This window comes from Nicotiana attenuata, unplaced genomic scaffold (assembly GCF_001879085.1).
Source record: "Nicotiana attenuata strain UT unplaced genomic scaffold, NIATTr2, whole genome shotgun sequence".
NCBI lineage: Eukaryota > Viridiplantae > Streptophyta > Magnoliopsida > Solanales > Solanaceae > Nicotiana > Nicotiana attenuata.
This window is the reverse complement of record NW_017670968.1, coordinates 329,174-349,919: the sequence shown is the minus strand read 5'-3', so window position 1 is coordinate 349,919 and position 20,746 is coordinate 329,174. Positions and strand designations below refer to the sequence as shown.

The window sequence follows — 20,746 nt, the reverse complement described above, 5'->3', positions numbered from 1 at the left end:
AAATAGAGAGATTGGGCTGGTGATTAGAAGTCTATTTTTAACTAGTGGAGGAAATTAGTGTTAGTTTAACAATTTCACAACATTTTATGTGATAGTTGTCTTGGTCATATTATAGTTCCTGATTTGGTTGAAGAAGCTTTCCTATGGACCCCTCAATGCTTATAATTTCTCAATATCACTTCGATGTACGATTTAATCAGTCGCCATGAGCAACATTTACATAATTGCTCAATTAAACCTTTCTGGCAAGCTTGTTTGAAGAATTTGGATTTCTGCTATTGTTGCATTCAACATTGGACACAAAGATTAGGCTAAAGTTACAATACCATTGAGACCACCTAGTCATGTCAAAAACACTTTATTTGAGACCAACAAAGGTAGAGCTTTGAATCCGAATACAAGTAAAATGACAAACTATTGTCGTTTATAACTCTCCATTCACATTTCTTTTATTAGCTCTAGTCATCCAGCAACAACAAAATCAGACTGTGCCTGTACAACTTCCCTGGATGAGGTGTTGAATCATGCTATAACAACATTTCGCCCTATTCAACAAGAAGTAGCTAAAATTTGTACTACAACTCAAAAAATTACTACTTGAGTTGAATGCCATCAGCCAGAGAAACTGTGAAAATACTACTACAAATAAGTTCCTTCTCAACAAGGCCCTGCCCATGCAAAACCACTTCACTGCTTCTTGTTAAAGAAAATAAAAAGGCAAAAGAACGGACAATGAAAATGCCTTAGTCCGCAGCTAGGTTGCCTGCAACTAATCAGCAGCCATAAACGGGTCTGTACCACCAAGATCCGCCACTAGTGGTTCCAAATCAGCTTGGTCTTCATCTTCTGGGGCAAAGTACGTGGGAAATGGAAGCGTTGAAATATCTGGCTTCTTGTACACAGAATCTTTGATGAACACAAAGTTACCTTCAGCTCCCGGAACCTGAAAAGGGAGTTACATTATAATGTATGTCTTCAGTATGAACACAAAGTTACCTTCACTGGCTCTGAGTTATCGACCCGTATAACTGAGCAAGGACTGGCATCATACTGAAGAATTTCGCACTCTTTACAAGATCAAAGCAGTTTTATCACAGTTCCATGTAAGAGATTGAAATGACACCTTTCTCCGGACTTAAACTCGTAGTTACCTCAAGAAGGAACAGTGACCCCCCACCCCGCTTAGTTCCCATATATTTGCAGACTACTCAGTTTTTTATTGGTGACTAATATTCATTAGAAAGCATACATGGGGATTAACAATGTTGATTGCTGATGTTACACTGCCAACTAGCTCTCTCTCTCTCTCTCTCCATCTCTTTATTTTTTTTATTTTGATAAATTACCAACTCTTTTAGTCAAATTGAGTTTGAACGCATAGAATTTCATCTGAACGATTGCACAAGAAAGAGAATTATAATCAAATTATGAGTACAATGTGATAACTCTCATACCTACTTGTTTCAAGTTTAAAAGGAAACGAAAAGGGTTTCAAATTCTTGCCTGGCCTTTGACCCACATCAAGTTTCTGGCAGGATCAATCTTGTAGACCCAAACATTTTTAACAGTTCGTTGCACTCCACCCATGCGCCCAGGCATCTTTCTCCCTTTAAATACCTTTAAAGGAAAAAATACAAATTAAGCAGAAGCTCGTAACATTAACTAGATTCCACGACAGCACTATCCAAAAGCAACTGTTCGTTTACTTCAAATCAAATATTTAGCAAAATGAGCAGCTAATTAAGGATATCAAATGCAACTTCAGTAAGAGTTATCTGGCCCAGATGAGAGGTTAAAGTTCCCAACTAATTTAGAATATCACAGGCTGTTAAAAATAATTTAGACTACATGAAGGTCAAACTCAACGACATGACGGAGGATTGCATGGGCATACTTCTCGAAGTGACCCATAGTTTATTAGAAATAACGTAGCAGAAAACTCAGAGACAAGAAATAATTGCGTGTACAAAAGAATGGTTACTCTTTTATAAGCCCAATCCTGCCCTAATTTTTTTTAGGAGGGGTGGGGTTTTCAAAATTCTGTACAGCGTAATTTTGGTAAAATAAAACTCATGCACTGTAAGTTAGTAATTTAGTAAATAAAATTGAAGAAAAGGTAATACCTACCTTTCCTGGAGCATCTCTTTGACCTGTCGAACCAATACTTCTGTGGGATAATGAAGCACCATGTGATGCAGGCATACCTTTAAACCCCCATCTTTTCATCCCACCCTACACACATGAAATTCCCCATCTTTAGTACAGTTCATAAACGAGATATACCCTCCAAGAGTGAGACAACACTAACAATTAATTTGCATAAGAGGTGGAAGACAAAGTAGAAAGGTGGAATTTTGTTATACAAACAAAAAAATATTTCTACCATTAGCTAATGGTTAGAGAGCTGATATCCAATATAACATGACCGTAGTAAACGTTACTACTTCTGTTAAAAAACTGCCATGAAGATTAAGAAATGCTCAATAGGCAACAAAATTTGAAAAATTCAGGTTGTGTGGTCTATGAAACACTCAATGAAGTACAACGACTTGGTTTCAAACCGCCACTTTGAAGTCCAATAATATTGTAAGTCTATCACTCAAACTAACTGCCTAAAAGAAAAAATAATGACTCAAGGTTTAATTACCATGTGGCCTTTTCAGAAATCACTTATTTGAATAGAATTTGTATGCCACCATAATAGTCATAATGGAGTAGGAAGAAAATAGCACCAAGTTTTGATAGGTTGAAGCTAGACCTAATATTGATCAAGCCGGTCAATCAGTTAAGGACAGACGACAGAATGAGTATTTTCATAAGTATTTCACACATGTATTTTTCCCTTGTATTGATCTAAGTTCAAAATAATTTAAGAAAGGTAGCTAAGTAAACAAGTCGTCTAAAAACTCTGGTCAACCAAAAAATTAGATTTCCTTTTCAGCTTTTCTTTGGGCGACCTTTTCATAAATAATCCCTATCCGAACTTTGTGGAATTCTTGATTGAACTACTTTGCTAGAGAGCGATAAGAGAACCTTCCAAGGAGTGCATAGTTGATAGACAATTCATTCTTGGTTAGAGCAACTTGTATATATTGATACTGAACATGGAAGTACCACCTCCTTATTGCATTTTTATTGATGAAGTTCTAGGCACTCATTAGTGAAAAAAACTTCACTTTCTTTTGATAATTATGTCTTACTGTCTTCTGGAGTCCTAAAACAATTAGCAGTTCTACCTACTTCTCTCAATAGATATCTGGACCAAAGCAGATGGCGCGATCGAGAACCAATAACATGAAAACCCGTAACACTCATACCAGCACAAAATGGATGAAGGGTCTTCCAACATGCCACATACGAGAAGCCCTTTAGTCGGTACAGTAGATCGCTAAACAGTCAAGAAAAATATAGAAGTGTAGAAAACATTTTTGCTTATATAAAGCGTTAACTCAATTTTCATTTTTTTTTTATATGGTAAGTGCAATTTTCATTTAATATAGCGAAGTGAGTAGTCCATACCAGGTAAAAAGCAATCAATAAGATATATCAAACAATAAACACAATCAAGATTACTCCACACCTGAAAACCTTTTCCTCTTGTAATTCCAGTAACATCCACATACTGGCCAGGAACGAAATGGCGGACACTGATGCTTGTTCCACCAGGAAGAAGAGCATCTTCGGTAACTGGAAATTCCTTCAACTTTCTCTTCATGGGCACACCTTGTGCTCTAAAATGACCTACTTCAGGTTTTGTCAAATGCTTCTCCTTTTTGTGAGCACACCCAATCTAACTAACACCATAATAAAGATCAATTAAATAACAATCTATAGCATAAAGAGTAATTCATGCAGTCCTTAAAGTCATTTATTCAACCAAAATATCTTTATTTACTGATTTTGGTCGATTTTGTAAAGAAATTACTCAACCAATATCGAGTTTAAAAGCCACCAAAATATCAATTTCAGGCTTGAAAACACATTCACAAAGTCGTCACAACGAGTACAATGACACATTAATTACAAAAATAAGAAAACTATTTCAGTGATGCATTTGAATTATGGGGGCAGATAAACTGGTAACAGTCAGCATATCATACACTAACAAAATATTTCTTATTCTAGTTTTCATTTTTTTTTATGGGGACAAAGATTCAGTCTTTAAGAAGTTAGCATAATTAATTCACCTGTAGGGCAGAGATGCCTTCTTTCTCCGGGGTTTTGACCTGAGAAACAATGTTATCGTCAAGCCAAAGGATGGTGATGGGGAGGCGTTCCCCCCATTTGTCCCAGAGTGCTGTCATTCCACATTTTACGGCTATTGCTCCTGTCCGTTTCGAGTTTGGAGTCATGATCCTAGGTTTTCCTTCTATAATCCGATTCCTTAGTTCCTCCACTTGGCTACTGAAAGTTCTTAACTGGGTTTCTGAGAAGAGGATACGGACATGAGAAATGAGGCTTCTCGCCATTGAATTGAGGAGTTCTCTTTCTCCTTTTTCTCCCTCTACCTCCTTCTGTCTGTATGGGAAAATAAGAATGGAGAAGATACAAAACAATGTTATAGTACTAGCAATTTCACAGCATTTTTCTTTAAAACATGAAGAGAAAAAAGTCTAGTAATGCAATTTGAATCCAAGCAACATAACCGGAGATGCAGCGGCAACAAAAAATAGAGCTATCAACCTAATCTTACCTCGGCAAGACTGGTCGGCGACGACAACAACTGAAGAGAACAGTGAAGAGTGAAGTCTAAAGGGCCTTTGGAGTTAGGGCTGCGGGCGAAGCGAGCCGTAGCCATTTTTAAGCCCACTATTTAAAAAATATTCAAAATTTATACTCTGTTTAAAAATTAGCCAATTTTTTGAGTTGCTAATTTAAAATTAAGGACTAAGTTTCTGCTAATTTAAAATTGATGATATTGTATTTGTCTAAATTTGGCAACTTGATAATAGCTAAATACAGGATCGAGGACGGGGTCGACCATGGCGTAATAGTGGAAAGCCATCTTCAAGGGGAGCATAGTCGAGGACAGACAATTGGGTTACAAGAGTAACGGTAGGATAGACTTAGGAATGAATACAAGGAATACTCCTCTGAATATTCCTTACTTTTGTATTTATTAGGGTTTCTTGGAAATACCTCCTATAAATAAAAAGAGATAGAGAATAAGAGGGGATCTTCACTTTCTGAGAAAAACATATTGTAAAAGGTTGACTTGAGACAACAACAACAACAAATCCAGTTTGATCCCAACATGTGGGGTCTGGGGAGGGTAGTCTGTACGCAGACCTTACCCCTACCTAATGCAGGTAGAGAGGTTGTTTCCAATAGACCCTCGGCTCAGGAAGGGCAAGAAGAAGAAGAGGGAAGCAAGGAAGGAAGAAAGATGGAAGAGAAAAAAGGGAGAGATAAAGGATAAGTAGTATCAAATAATAGCAACAGGGAATACAATACCTGAGGCGAACGAAATTACATATCGTAATAAAAATCTAAGAATATGAAGGGACATGCACGCTACTAAGTCTATCGATAAACAATATAAACTACCTACTAACCTTCTACCTTAATCCTCAACCTCCACACCCTCCTATCAAGGGTCATGTCCTCAGTAACCTGAAGCAGCGCCATGTCCTGCCTAATCACTTCTCCCCAGTACTTCTTAGACCTACCTCGACCCCTTCTCAAACTCTCCATGGCCAACCTCTCACACCTCCTGACAGGGGCATCAATGCTTCTTCTCCTAACATGTCCAAACCATCTCAACCGCGACTCTTGCATCTTGTCCTCCACGGAGGCTACTCCCACTCTGTCCCGGATAGCTTCATTCTTAATCCTATCTCGACGGGTACACCCACACATCCATCTCAACATCCTCATATATGCTACTCTCATCTTCTGCACGTGGGAGTTCTTGATTGGCCAACATTCAAGCCCATACAGCATAGCGGGTCGAACCACCACTCGATAAAACTTACCGTTAAGTCTTAACGGCACATTCCTATCACATAGGACACCGGAAGCGAGCCTCCACTTCATCCATCCCGATCCGATGCGTGTGTGACATCTTCGTCAATCTCCCTGTTACCCTGGATAATAGACCCGAGATACTTAAAATTCGCTCTCTTGGAGATAACTTGACCATCAAGATTAACCTCTACATCTGCATCATGGGTCTCACTTAATTTGCACTCCAAGTATTCTGTCTTGGTTCTACTTAGTTTGAAACCTATAGACTCCAAGGTCTGTCTCTAAACCTCTAACCTCGCGTTAACTCCGCTACGCGTCTCATCAATCAACGCTATATCATCGGCAAATAGCATGTACCAAGGCACCTCCCCTTGGATGTGACGCGACAGTACATCCATCGCCAACGCAAACAAAAATGGGCTAAGAGTCGATCCCTGGTGCAACCCCGCCACCACAGGGAAATGCTCCGAGTCACCACCCACAGTCCTCACCCGAGTCTTAGCATCATCGTACATATCCTTAATCACCCTAATGTACGCTACCGGGACGCTGCTAACCTCCAAACACCTCCACAGAACCTCCATCGGAACTTTATCGTGTGCCTTCTCAAGGTCAATAAACACCATATGCAAATCCTTCTTCCTCTCCCTGTACTGCTCCACTAATCTCCTTACCGGATGAATAGCTTCCATAGTCGAACGCCCCGGCATGAATCCAAACTGATTCTCGAAAATAGACACGCACCTCCTCACCCTGGCCTCCACCACCCTCTCCGAAACCTTCATAGTGTGACTCAATAACTTGATACCCCTATAATTGTTGCAATTTTGGATATCACCCTTGTTCTTGTAAAGCGGAACCATCGTACTCCACCTCCATTCTTCGGGCATCTTCTTTGTCTTAAAAACAACATTAAACAACCTAGTGAGCCACTCCAAACCTGCCCGCCCCGCGCTCTTCCAGAATTCTACCGGGATTTCGTCTGGCCCCGTTGCTCTGCCCCTGCACATCTTACGCATCGCCCCTTCCACCTCCACCATAATCCGCCTACAATACCCAAAATCTCGCCAACTCTCGGAGTGCTCCAACTCACCCAGCACAATGTGTCTATCCCCCTCCTCATTCAACAGTTTATGGAAGTATGTCTGCCACCTTCTCCTAATGAGTGCCTCGTCCATCAACACTTTGCCATCCTCGTCCTTGATGCACTTGACTTGGTCTAAGTCACGGGCTTTCCTCTCCCTCACCTTGGCCAACCGGTACAACCTCTTGTCCCCGCCTTTGACCTCGAGCTCCTCGTACAGACGAGCAAACATTGCGTTCTTAGCCGTCATAACTGCTAACTTTGCCTCTTTCTTCGCCTTTATGTAACACTCTTAATAAGTCCTTTTTTCCTACTCGTTTGTACTCTCTACTAGCTTCAAATAAGCAGCTTTCTTAGCTTCCACTTTACCTTGAACCTCTCCATTCCACCACCAGTCCCCTTTATGACCCCCAGGAGAACCCTTCGTTACCCTTAAGACCTCTCCAGCAACTACCCTAATGCAATCCGCAAGTCATTGACCACATACTAGATTGGTCCCCCATACTCGTCCAGGCCTTCATAGCCAACAACTTCTCCCCTAACTCCTGATCTCTGTCCTCGGTCAAGTTATCCAACTTGATCTTAGGTTGCCTTCACCCCGCCCTCTTCCTCCTACTCCTCTTGATCTCCAGGTCCATAACTAGGAGCCTATGTAGGGTTGTGAGGTGCTCACTTGGGATGACCTTGCAGTCAGTGCACAAACCTTTATCGCATTTCCTGCAGAGAAGATAATCAATCTGAGTATTGCCCATTAAATTTCGAAAAGTGACCAGGTGCTCTTCCCTCTTCAGGAAACTCGAGTTATCTATAACCAAATCAAAAGCTCTAGCAAACTCCAACAGTGAATTGCCTCCCTCATTACTATCCCTAAAATCGTACCCGCCATGCACATCATCATAACCCCCAGCACTAGCCCCAATATGACCACTGAAATCTCCGCCAATAAACAACTTCTCTGTGTGCGGGATACTACGCACCATCTCGTCCAAATCATCCCAAAATTGCTTCTTGACCTCCGGGTTCAAACCTACCTGAGGAGCATATGCACTAATCACGTTTACAGTAAAAGGTTGACTTGAGAGAATGTACAAAAGTTGTCTTGTTCGTTGACTATCTTATTCCAGTGCACTTTACTTGATCTTTGTTCATCCAAAGATTCTATCACCACCTTCTCTTCTCTTCTTTCCACTTTGCTGTCAGGGGAAAGATCCATCCGAGTCATATAATAATTGGTTGGTAGATTCTTTCTTATTATATTTATTGCATATTTGTGTTATCATATTTATTAGCATTCATTAAATACAAACGTGTTGTTTAACACTGTCAAACGTTGTTCTACTCACCAACTTCTCACGATATTTGATCTAGAATTTATTATTTTTAACTAAGATTCATCCTTCATCTCTTCATTAATTGGTTTAACTAAAAGGCTCAGCACTTTATGGTCAAACAATTTGGCGCCGTCTGTGGGGAGTATTTCAGTTAAAATATTTAGTTTCTTCTAGATCATAAAGGACAATCATCTTTTTCTTGTCTGCACAAACTAACAATGGCAGGGAAAGGAGATGAAGGACAGAAAGCAATAATAGGTGTCACTACTAACATCTTAAACACCACCAACGAGGATGGCAGAGAAGACGCCGAGAATGTAACACCGGGTGTTACACCCCGCGGAGTGACTCACCTCCCCCACATGGAAGTGTAACTGCTTCGCGTGAGAGAGGAGCTTCCACATCCACAGCCGAAGAAGCACCACCAGCAATGAAAAATTACTGGAGGAATGGCTGACAAGCACTCTAAATAACATACTCGACAAACCCACTCAATGGTCAAGTAGGAACGTCATACAGACGGATACCACATTGATCGTCGATGAGCAACCCGCTCCCCCGACAGGTAACGCTCACACCGCCGTTGATGCAGGTAATGACACACTCACGTTCATCCTAAAGAAAATAAAAGAAATAGAAAACAAGAACAAGGAACTCCGCGACCAGATGAGGGAGCATCAAGAAAGGGTCGATAAAATACCGGGCGCCCCAAAACTGCTACCAAAACAGGATGTGGGCCGATTCGTCGAACAACCATACAGCGAGGAGACATCCCCACATGCCATACCCAACACATTCAAGATGCCGCCATACTTGAAGATATATGACGGCACGACGGATCCCGAAGATCACATCATTCACTACGTCACAACAGTAAATGGAAACGACCTCTCAAAGGAGCAAGTACCGTCAGTGCTACTAAAAAAGTTTGGCGAGACCTTAACCGGAGGAGCCTTAACTTGGTACTCACAATTACCAGCACGATCTATAACAACATTCGAGGAAATGGCCGACAAGTTCGTCATCGCCCACGCCGGAGCTAAGAAAGCGAAAGCCAGAGTAAATGATATATTCGCCGTTAGGCAATTGCCTGGCGAGGGACTCAGGGACTTTTTAGCCTGGTTTAACAGGGTAAGAATGAGCTTACCAAATGTATCGGAAGGAATGGGTGTAGCAGCTTTCCAGAACGGGTTGAACAGGAATGGATCAAGAGCGAGAAGAAAACTATTAAGCAGACTCATGAAATACCCTCCCACCACTCGGGAGGAAATTTACAACGCCTACTGCGCCGAGGTGAGAGCGGAGGAAGACGGCCTTAACAGCCCAATACGACGTGTAACATCGGTTCAAATAGAGACGAGGAAAGATCGTCGCAGTGATGGTCGAAGAGATCAGTCAGGACCTCGCCTCAACCGAGATAGGCAGCAACCTTATGTCAGAACAACCGTCCCACCATCTCCTCGCCAAGCGGAAGGACCGTCCAGGCCACATACAGGGACTCAGTCAAACGAAAGAGGTATGCCTCCGCTCTTATCTGCTCACAATTTTTATATTTCCCCTTCAGAGATAGTGTACGCACTAGAAAAGCTTGGCCCGAAGGTGAAGTGGCCGCAGAAGATGAAATCCGACCCGAGTACCGAAAGTCGAACATCCTCTGTGAATTCCATCAGGAGCGAGGTCACAAAACTGAGGATTGCATAACCCTACGGCAAGAGGTAGTAAACATGCTCCACCAAGGGCACCCGAAGGAGTTGATGAGTGATCGAGGAAGAGCCAATTTTGGCTACGGAAGAGAACAACACCAAGGACAACACAAGTTGAACGTCGATCCCTTCCACCTCCAGTACGACAAGTAAGAAGAAATTCAATGCCGCAATCAACGAGGCTGTCAGCGAGGAAGTGGATAAATTACTCGCTAACGGCTCCATCCGAGAATCAAAGTATCCTCAATGGGTCGCTAATGTAGTCATGGTAAAAAATAAAAACGGGAAGTGGCGGATATGCGTGGATTTCACGAACCTGAACAAGGCCTGCCCAAAAGACTCCTTTCCCTTGCCTCATATCGATCAGCTAATTGACGCAACAATAGGGCATGAGTTGTTGAGCTTCCTGGACGCCTACTCAGGTTACAACCAAATCCTCATGGAGGAAGAGGACCAGGAGAAGACTACTTTCATCACCCATCAAGGAACGTACTCTTATCGAGTCATGCCATTTGGCTTAAAGAACGCGGGGGCGACTAATCAAAGATTGGTAACCAAAATGTTCAAGGACCAACTCGGCAAAACTATGGATGTTTACATAGACGACATGTTGGTCAAATCGAAAAGGAAGGAAGATCACATCGACCACATGAAAGAAGCCTTCGGGATACTAAGGTAATACGGCATGAAGCTGAACTCGGAAAAATGTGCCTTCGGCATAACTTCAGGCAGGTTCCTCGATTTCTTCACAAAGAGGCATCGAGGTCAACCTTGACCAAATCAAGGCCATTGAGGGAATACCCGGAGTGTTAACCAGTAAGAAACAGGTGCAAAAATTGACGGGCCGCATAGCTATCCTGTCGAGGTTCATCTCACGATCCTCCGACAGATGTCACAAGTTCTTTAACGTGCTAAAAAGGACAACGGGCTCCAATGGAATGCAGAATGGATCGAGGCCTTAAGGGAACTATAACCGTACTTATCTTCGCCCCCGCTACTCGCCAAAGAAGGACACAGTGAACGCCTCCTGGTATACTTAGCCGTATCAGAGGTCACGGTAAGCGCAGTACTAGTATGCGAAGATAAAGGTATGCAATCTCCGATCTATTATATTAGCAAAATTCTTGTCGACGCCGAAACGAGGTACCCTCACCTCGAAAAAGTGGCCTTGGCATTGGTTATAGCTTCACGGAAGCTTAGACCATATTTTCAATGACACCCCATATCGATGGTGTTGACATCCAATTTTGTCCCTCCTTTCTTCTAATTAATTTTCTTGAGCTTCTAAGTTACTAATAAACTGAATACCCTATTTTTGCTACTAATTTTTACGATTGTTGCTACTACTATCATTAGTATTAATATTAGTATTAGTATTAGTGTTAGTATTGATATTATTATTATTCTTATAATTACTACTTTTACTATTATCACTTTTATTATTATTACTACTACTACCGCTTTATTATCATTACTACTACTATACTACATTTAGTATTATTATTATTATTATTATTATTATTATTATTTATTATCGTTATTAATACTATTGTTGCAACTAGTATTGTTACTATTTTAAATTATCTACTTAATATTATTTTATCATGTATAAATTTGTCAATTTAGGAGCCCAAGGAAATACTAAGAAGAAAGGAATATTAAGACAATTTCAAGCCCAAAATTCGGCCATCAGCTAGCCCATGTCCAAAGACCGAAATTCATTCATAATTGGCCCATTTATTTAATCCATTCGGCCAACAAAATCAGGCCCAAACCCACCAAGCCATTGAACGGACAAAGGTGCCCCCAACTTTACTCACCAAATGACCTAAATAACCCCATTTGAGTTTGAATCAGCTAGGGTTTCTTGTCGTCTTTTTCTAAAACGCTGCTCCTCACCCCTCTCTCTCCCACCTATCTCTTTCCTCTTGCCATATTTATAAAAAATCCATCGATGCTCAGCCAAGAACAGAGGTTGTCCTCCCCATTTTTGTGCAAGTCTCTCAAACGCTCATCTCTCTCTCTTCCTCAACGGGTCAGTCAACATATGAAGCCAAAAGAACTTCTGAAATTTTGATTCTCCAAGTCTGAAGGACTGATTTCTTAGAGATTTGGTTTGATTTTCAGAATGGCTCTTATGGCCGTTTGAATTTCAAATGCCACCAAGAAATTAAACCCTAGATTTTTCATTATAAATAATGGTGTTTTGAGGCCATTGGGAGAGGCTCGAAACCGCCGCTCACCCCCTCACAGCCGCCTCCTTTCCCTCAAATACTTCTAATCTCAAACTCTTTACTAGAAAAATTAATTTTTTCTTCTAATCTCTTTGTGTTTCTGTTCGGCCTTGAGGCATAAAAGAACATAAATCTTTTGGTATTTGCTTGTCAAGTTGAAGCCAATTCGTTGACCCAAGACCTGCTAGGCACGCCTCAGTTCACTGCACTAAAGCAGGTCAGTGTCTCTTCTTTTCATTTCGTTTCTGATTGTTTCAATTTATGTTTGCAATTTAGCATCTGTTTTAGGCGTAAATGGTAGTTGTAATTTGCTTCTCATGTTTTGTGTATCCTACAGAATAGGTTTTAGCTTTACCGCTTCGTAGATCCTTAATGATGCATACAATGAGCATGTGTTCTGTATTTTAGCATAAGTGTATGGCTCTTGTAGTTGTTGTTCATCTACTAGAAATCATGTTTCTAGGAGTAATAATATAAAAATCGTGTCCAGAAGCATCATAGTGTTGAAAGTTATATGTATTTTATGTTGATGGATGAAATCGCGACCTTGATTCAAGATCTTAATTTAGTTCTCATGTAGTATGCATTCACGCTCAAAATTTATCCTTTAGAATCCATGAATATTAGAATCTATTGATGTTATGTGGGCTGAACGAATATATGTAGATTGATGTTGTCTATTTTATTTATCGAGATTCATGAAAAGTTTGAATACTAATCCAGGCACCCCGAGAAATCTCTGGTATAAAACACATAAGTGTATTCTGTCTAGAACTATTTTTGCCGAGATCTTATATTTATGTTTGTTACATTTTAGGGAGGCCATGATCTAGATTTTATCTTTGTAAAGTGATGATACCAATTCCTTTTTTTAGGCTGAATGCCTACCTATGGATGTGTGTTTGTGAGTTTCAGAATTGTATTCATATCTTACAAGCCATGAATTAGAGAACATCTACCATTTTGTTTAACTCGTCCTATGCGTGGTAAATCATTCAAGAAGTTCTTTTTATTTTTTTTATTTTTAATCTTTGTGTATATTAGATATCATGCATTAGGCTTTCTCATGTTTAGATATTACGGTCACCTTCTAATTATAATGGGTTAGGCATTACATCTTCGGGTTTTGTATTTGCTTTAGAGAAAATTGATTTCAAGAGTCATGTTTAACTTAGAATTTAAAAATACGTTTTAAAGTAGTTTAGCTTGGTTTACTCTCGCTCAAAGAGAAGCATCTCTTAGAATACTTTCTTTAATCTACAACTGCTTTATTCTTTAAGATAATTGAAATTTCTATTCAAACATTTCATTTGCATTGATTCACATTCTCACGGTCTTATTTTTAAGGTTGTTTGATATTCAGGTTCTCTTTCTAATTCTACCTTCTTTATTTTTCCCTTTCTTTGCATGTACATTTTGGAGCAAATGGAGTCTTGATTCGAGACTCTCGCAGTGGAGTCGTATAGAGACTCAACGCTATTATCACCACATGGAATCATTGCATACCACTCCTTAGAGCACCGGATAGCGAGAAAAACAAGCGAAACTTGCTTGGGGGCCTATGGCGGCTTTTGTCTTTAGCCTTTATTCTGTTTGAATTTCCCGGAGTGATATTTCCTTACTTTTTGTGTGATTTCAGTTTAACTCTCTGTTAACATAGGACTAACAATAATTTTATCATATTTTGGGGCTTCACTTAGTTATCAAAGTATTTATTTAAGCATATAGAATGTAACACCTAACTTAAGGGGGCTTTTAAAATCAGTAACCTTTCCCTCATTTGATATAACCACTTGATAATAAACCCGGTCAAGTCTTTCAAATTGATGTAAACGAGTATCTGTGAGTAATATTCTTTCGAAAAGAACCAAGTGCTTTTAACAATTATTGTTTCAAAAGTTATATTTACCAAGAGTAGTTCTTTAAAGCATTCTTTTGAGCTCAAATGGGATCTCTGATTAAATATTTTTAGAGTAATTTTTAAGCTTCTTTTAGCCAAGACCAGCGAACTTTTCTTTGACATTTGGGCATACAACTATCTAAATTATTTTAAGTTCATTAATTAACCTAAGTTTGGCCGGTTAACCGTTATTAACGGATCTTATAGGGTGCTTTAATAGCCTTCCCTGTAAGATTAATTAGAACCCTTACCCATAGTCTTAAAGGTTAAGTAGACCATAAAACAGAGTTAACTTTAAGCAATATTTAGCTAAAACTGGTGTCCTAATTCACCATTAAAATAATTAGGTGGCGACTCTCTTTAATTAATTAAACCTTCAGAATTACCAATATGTTATACTCTAGTTTGACTCGTGTTAAAATGGGGTATAACAGATGGTAACGACCTTTCCCCTACGAGGTATTTTGCATAAACCCGAGCTATCGGGGAAATTGGCCAAATAGGCCATAGAGTTGAGCGAGCATGATATAACATATCAGCCGCGGACAGCGATAAAATTGCAGGTACTCACCGACTTCATCGCCGATTTCAGTGCCAAGATAATGACTGAGGTCGAACAAGAAACTTCTTGTACCTCGTCCAGTTTACCTGACCTATGGGTCCTATATACCGACGACGCATCCAACGCATCAAGATCTAGATTGGGACTCGTACTCGAGGTCCCAACAGGCGAAGTCATTTGCCAATCCATACGGTGCCCCCATATGACTAACAATGAGGCCGAGTATGAGGCCGTAATTGCAGGATTAAAGCTAGCTCTCAAATACGGAGAACGACGAGTCATCCTTAGATGCGACTCGCAACTCGTTGTCAACCAAGTCATAGGAACTTCCCAAATCAAAGAACAGAGGCTAAAAAGGTACCAGGTAAAAAGTCATAAACTGCTACCAGAATTCGAAATGTCGACTCGATCAGATACCTCGAGCACAAAACATCAAGGCAGACAGTCTTGCCAAGTTAGCAGCGGCCACCAAAAACATCACGAAGGAAAACGTGGCCACCCTCCTCCACTCATCAATAGACCAACTTGTTACACCCCATATTTCCGTACGTGAAAGTACGCCATATGTAAATTTATGTAAGCTCAAAAAGGGATGAAATCCCTCTACAAGGATAAGGAAGGTTTATCAAAGTACTAGGTAAGTTAGGATGAACGAGACTTTTTAATAATGATTTAAATGAGTTTAAAGTCAGTGATATGGCTATATATGATGTTTGGATATGAAATATAAAGTTTGGAAAAATCGGATTTAAGTTGTGGAAAAACCGATTAAGGATTTGCCTTGTAATGAAGCGTTTTGAGCAATACATTTCATGTGTTATATGAGGTCTTGTCGGGACATATTATATACCAAAATGAAGGCCTTGGAACCTAGTTTCCAACGGTCCAAACCATTTATTCATACGACATCCGGGCAGAAAAATATGGATTTCTAAAATAGGGTCGCCAAGTCACATTGCCGCACTTCGGAGAAACTGGCAGGTTTATAGGCCAAGTTGCGATGCAGTTTTCTCCCAATCTATTGAGAGCTACATGGAGATCTTTATATGGAATTAAATCCCTATATGTCTAGTTTCCAACTCTGTAAACCGTTTGTCAATACAATATCGGAGTAGAGAGATAAATGTGTCCGAAGTGGCTCCGAAGTGGCACTGCTCAAGCTGCCATGCAGGCAGCTTACCCACCTGTTTGGAGAATTGAGGTGGTAGGCTTATAAGTTGTATTTACCCATTATATTTCGTAAATATACAGAGATTTCTTACACCAAAACTCTCTCAAGCTCTCCAAGAAGTGGTCCAAGATCTCAAGAACCAAACTCAAGAGAAATCAACACAAATCATCATCAAAGGTGTTAAAGACTACAAGAGAATGCTTCTATGATATTGTGGTGTGATTGAGGGCTATTGTGAGCTAAGTTGAGATAGGTTTTTCAGTTGTAACTGTTGTACAAGGTATGTATAACATCTTTTTTATTGTGCCTAAGGTTAACCTTGTGTTGGTTGTGTTGTTTGAGTGAAAAACCATAAGAAAGCACTTGAAAGAACATGGGATATGGTTGTCTTTTTGGTTGGATTGTTTTGTGGCTAAATATATGATTTGTGGTGGCTGGAAATTGTGAGAAATAATAGTGTTGTGGATGCTCTTTTTAAGCTTTTATAGGTGTTAATTAAGTTGATTGAAGAAGAAACGATGAAAAACAAGTGATTGACGATAAAAATTAAGGTGCTTGACGTATGGGGCTGTTTTGGAAGGCATTTTGTGGATGTTTTAAACTAGAAATAATATGGTACATATAAGTATGATGTTCTAAAGGTTGTAAACTATTTATGCAATAAGAGTTGGATTCAAGTTATATCTTGTTATGAGTAAAAACGAGCTTGCCGCTCAATATGATTATTAAGATAATTGGAGAAACTCATATTGGATTATATTGTTGTTGTTGCTATTGTTGGTTATAGTTGTTGTTGTTGGGCTGTTGATGAACCTTAGTGGTCTTTGGGATGTATTAAAAAATAGGGAAGTTGCTGCCCGATTTTCCTTAAGTCATACGACTAGCCAAATACGATGGTACGATATTATTTGTTAACGGAAATATCATTTCACTTGTCGTAGATACAAGAAGTTTTGTTGAGCTTGGTTGGGTAATAAGGAAGAGATCATACAGGTATATTAAGGTTATCCCTTCCTTCTTTTGGCATGATCCAAGTAACGATACGTAAACGTAATGTTATTCCATAAGTGGTTCTACTCTTAGCAGTTAAGGATGTCTATGTTATTCATTCCTATAAAATGATATTAAAGCATGTCTAAGTATGTCTCTAAGTCCCTATTGAGGTATATGATAGAGATGTTAATGTTTATAATATAGTGATACATGTACATGCATCTTCATCATTTACCACCGTGCTACGGCTGGTCGGGCAGACCACCGGTTGTGCAGTTATGTATCATTATTTACCACCGGTTGGGCAGTCATGCATTTACCACCGAGCTATGGCTGGTTGGGCAGACACATTTACCACCGAGCTACGGCAGGTCGGGCAGTCATGCATTTACCACCGCGCTACGGCCGGTCGGGCAGTTACCACTGATCAGTTGGGCAGTCATGCATCATACGATATGGATAATAGAAATAGTCTCAAAGAGAAGCATTATATATATAAGTATGATAAGTATGCATATACAGTGACACTTCAGAGATTCGGGTTGATTCTTATATGTCTTTAATTAATGTTGACTTATTATTATGTTTCAGTTCTACCTTACATACTCGGTATCAGTTCTACCTTACATACTCGGTACATTATTCGTACTGACGTCCCTTTTCCTAGGGCGTTGTGTTTCATGCCACGCAGGTGTAGATAGGCGAGGTGAGGACCTCCGACTGTAGGCTGCCTCCAGATATCAGCTTTTGGTTGTTGAGCTCCACTTCTTCCTGGAGTATTGCCGAGTCACGTTCTATATATGTTATTTTGTTTTATGAGGATGTCGGGAACTCTGTCTGGACTTATATATTATGGTCATGTTTTCCTAGAGGCTTTGCAGACAATGTCTTGTGTATAGTTAGGTATGACATGTCAACGGCCTTGTCGGACCCTATGTATCTATATAAATCTTTTAGAATTAGTTATGTGAGTTAAGTTCTAATATTGTTACTTATATATATAGATGTGGCCTATCATGGCCCATGACGAGTCTTATAGTAAATAAGGATAAGGTACGTGACGCTCGGTTAAGTAGGCACTGGGTGCCAGTCGTGGCCCCTCCAATTTGGGTCGTGACACAGCTCGAGGTACACTCTATAAATTTGACTTGGGACTGGTGCAACCGTATTACAACATATTTGCAGGAAGGAACACTCCCAACGGACTAAAAGGAAGCCAAAAAGCTTCGAATGCAGGCGGCCAGGTACAACCTCATAAATCGTGACCTATACAAAAGAACGTTTGAGGGCCCCTTGGCAAAATGCCTAGGGCCGAATCAAACAAGACGCATGCTCGAGGAAGTACACGAAGGCCAATGCGGTGCCCATACCAGCAACCGGGCCCTCGTCAGATGCCTCATTCGAGTAGGATATTATTGGCCCACAATGAATAAGGAAGCCGCCGATTATGTCAGGTGTGAGCACGTGATTTTTGTCCTATATGAATTACTCCAAAAAATTCAAACAAAATGATTTCTTTCATTATTTGCAATTTTGTGGATTTTTTGTGACGTTTTATGTTAATTGTTTGCATTTTGTTTCTGCATTTTAATTGATGAAAAATACAAAATATACTTGGCATTTGCATTCAGGGTTTAATTTCACATTTTAGGATTAATTAGTAATTACGTTACTTTACAAAGAAGAAAATAACAAAAATAGTTCATTTTGCATTTTTAACTATTAATTCTTGAATTTGTCATGAGTTTCCTTTAAATTAGGATCTAATCAATTTTGAGGAAATAATTAGTTTAATTTTGGGAATAAATCAGGTCTTTATTTTTAATTTTGCATTTTACAAAATCTGAGAAAATAATTAAATAAAAAGGAAAAGAAGAAAACAAATAAAAAGAATTTGAAATAAAAAAGCAAAGGGCCAGCCAAATTGGGCCAGTTTTGTTCAAATATCACAGCCCAAGTGCACAAACCCGGTCCCCAGTCCACGCCCAAACCCCCAATAACCCGGTCCAGACCCCCCATATACAAAACGACACCGTTTGGGGCCCAATGAAATCCACGCCGTTCGTTCCCTATCATCTAACGGTCCAGATTCGCTTAAGGGGTTTAAATAAAAGTGTAATAAACCACTTTACAAAATCAGAGACAAATGTTATCCTCATCGTACCCCCTGCCCTTCTCCGTCTCCGTCGCCGGCTCCGCCCCATTCCGCCGCCGAAAATCACCCACGGCGGCGGTAAACCTCCAAATGCCTCCAAATTTACACCACCCCTTCTTCTTCACCTCCCCGTTTTATATCTGCCATTGATTTCTTTCGAATATCACCCAAACACCTCGAATAAGCCAAACCCTAGGCGCCGCCACCACCGTGCACGGCGGCGCCGCCACCCAAACCCCACCAAATGAACATTGTAGGCTCTCCTCTACTCCCGCATCACTAATCTACACTCCTTACCCTTCAAAAGTTCCCCAAATTTCTCAAATCTCGAATCTACAATCCGGAAATTGAGCGGGCCTTATTTCATCTCTGTCTTCTCCATAAGTTTTAGGCACAGCTTCACTACGAGCTGATATCATTTGACTATTCTTGCCAAAGAATGGTCAATTGATATTATCCCGTAGTCGGAATTGTGGAGTCAGTCCTGGTGTGAGGTTTTTTAAAAAAACTGGTAAGTCTTCTGGTTTGATTTTGTCTGTCTAGTTTTTTTTATTTTCTTTTAGTTATTGTATTGTTATTCTCATTTAGGGCCGTTTATTTTTAAAATCAGTAGACTCTTTAAATTGTCCGATCTTGATTTGATTGTTGTTTTGTTTCTGTTAGTTTAGATGTTTAGGTGTTAGTTTAATTTTGATTAGTTTAAGCGTTTAATTGGATTTTCTGTTAGTTTTTGCTTTGATTTTTGATGAGTTTGTCTTCAATAATTTGTTCATTGGTTAATACTGGTTGTGATTTAAGTCTTTTAAAATTAGGGTCAATCATGTTTAAGTTGTGCTGTTTTACTTAAAATCTCCAAGTTTGTTCTATTAGTTTAATTTTGTGTTTCAAATCAGTAGTTGTGTAATTGTTCGAATTAGTTTGAGTTCTTTTGATGTGTGATTTTGATTAGTAATTATCCTTTAAGTTCAGAGTTTATCTTTAAGTAATTGTTAGGCTTAGTTTAGTTAATTTGGCTATAACTGAGTTAATTTTGTTAATTAACCATGGTTCAGTCAAAAGGATAGGTTAGTTTGACCTAAGTAAGGGGTATTCAGGGATATTTTGGGCATTTGGTAATGGGTTAGAATGCTGTAGGTTGAAATAGAACTTCCTAGAAGCTTCTAGATGGGGTTCAAACTGAAAATTGCAGAAAGTTAGGATATTAACTTGAGAAACAAGTCAGTAAATAGAGGACAAATCTAAAAAAAACAGGGACTGAAAAGAAAATAGAAAACTGAGGGATGTCCTCTCTTTTGCCTATAAATAAACATGCCATTGCCTTCACTCACAAGTTTTGGAACCCCCAAAAATCCCCCCCCCCCCCAAAACAGTCTCTACAATTTCAGCATATCTGGAATTTCAAAGCTCTTTTAGATCTCAGTTCATCCCAATGGGAAGAAAAAATACAAAACCAAAAACTACAAAAATCCAAAAATACTGTTCCATTCGAACTCTTTTAGGAGTTTAAGTTAGATTTTCAGCTGTAGAGTAATTTTTCAGTCAACAGAGGGTTAAAAATGGCCTGAGCATCTCTTATATCTGATTTGGGTTCAAGTCCAGGAATTCTGGTTGATTTCGAGTAGAATTTGATCCAATCGTATCTGGTT

General features: G+C 39.6%; 3 protein-coding genes across 3 annotated transcripts; 1 reads left to right on the top strand and 2 right to left on the bottom strand.

The window, feature by feature from the left end:
* Positions 1-342: 342 nt before the first annotated feature.
* On the bottom strand, positions 343-7,301 carry LOC109244902 (50S ribosomal protein L3-2, chloroplastic-like). The gene is made up of 7 exons (XM_019412061.1): positions 6,939-7,301; positions 4,694-4,749; positions 4,188-4,518; positions 3,581-3,790; positions 2,128-2,232; positions 1,504-1,617; positions 343-943 (listed from the first exon to the last, which is right to left on the bottom strand). The coding sequence occupies exons 1-7, from the start codon at positions 7,299-7,301 to the stop codon at positions 770-772; spliced, it is 1,353 nt and encodes a 450-aa protein (XP_019267606.1). The 3' UTR covers positions 343-769.
* A 60-nt stretch (positions 7,302-7,361) lies between these two features.
* Positions 7,362-9,154, bottom strand: LOC109244901. The gene is made up of 5 exons (XM_019412060.1): positions 9,083-9,154; positions 8,900-8,997; positions 8,736-8,847; positions 7,649-8,082; positions 7,362-7,506 (listed from the first exon to the last, which is right to left on the bottom strand). The coding sequence occupies exons 1-5, from the start codon at positions 9,152-9,154 to the stop codon at positions 7,362-7,364; spliced, it is 861 nt and encodes a 286-aa protein (XP_019267605.1).
* A 29-nt stretch (positions 9,155-9,183) lies between these two features.
* Positions 9,184-10,238, top strand: LOC109244900. The gene is made up of 2 exons (XM_019412059.1): positions 9,184-9,898; positions 9,949-10,238. Exons 1-2 carry the CDS (start codon positions 9,184-9,186, stop codon positions 10,236-10,238), a joined length of 1,005 nt encoding a protein of 334 aa, XP_019267604.1.
* The last annotated feature ends 10,508 nt before the right edge of the window (positions 10,239-20,746 follow it).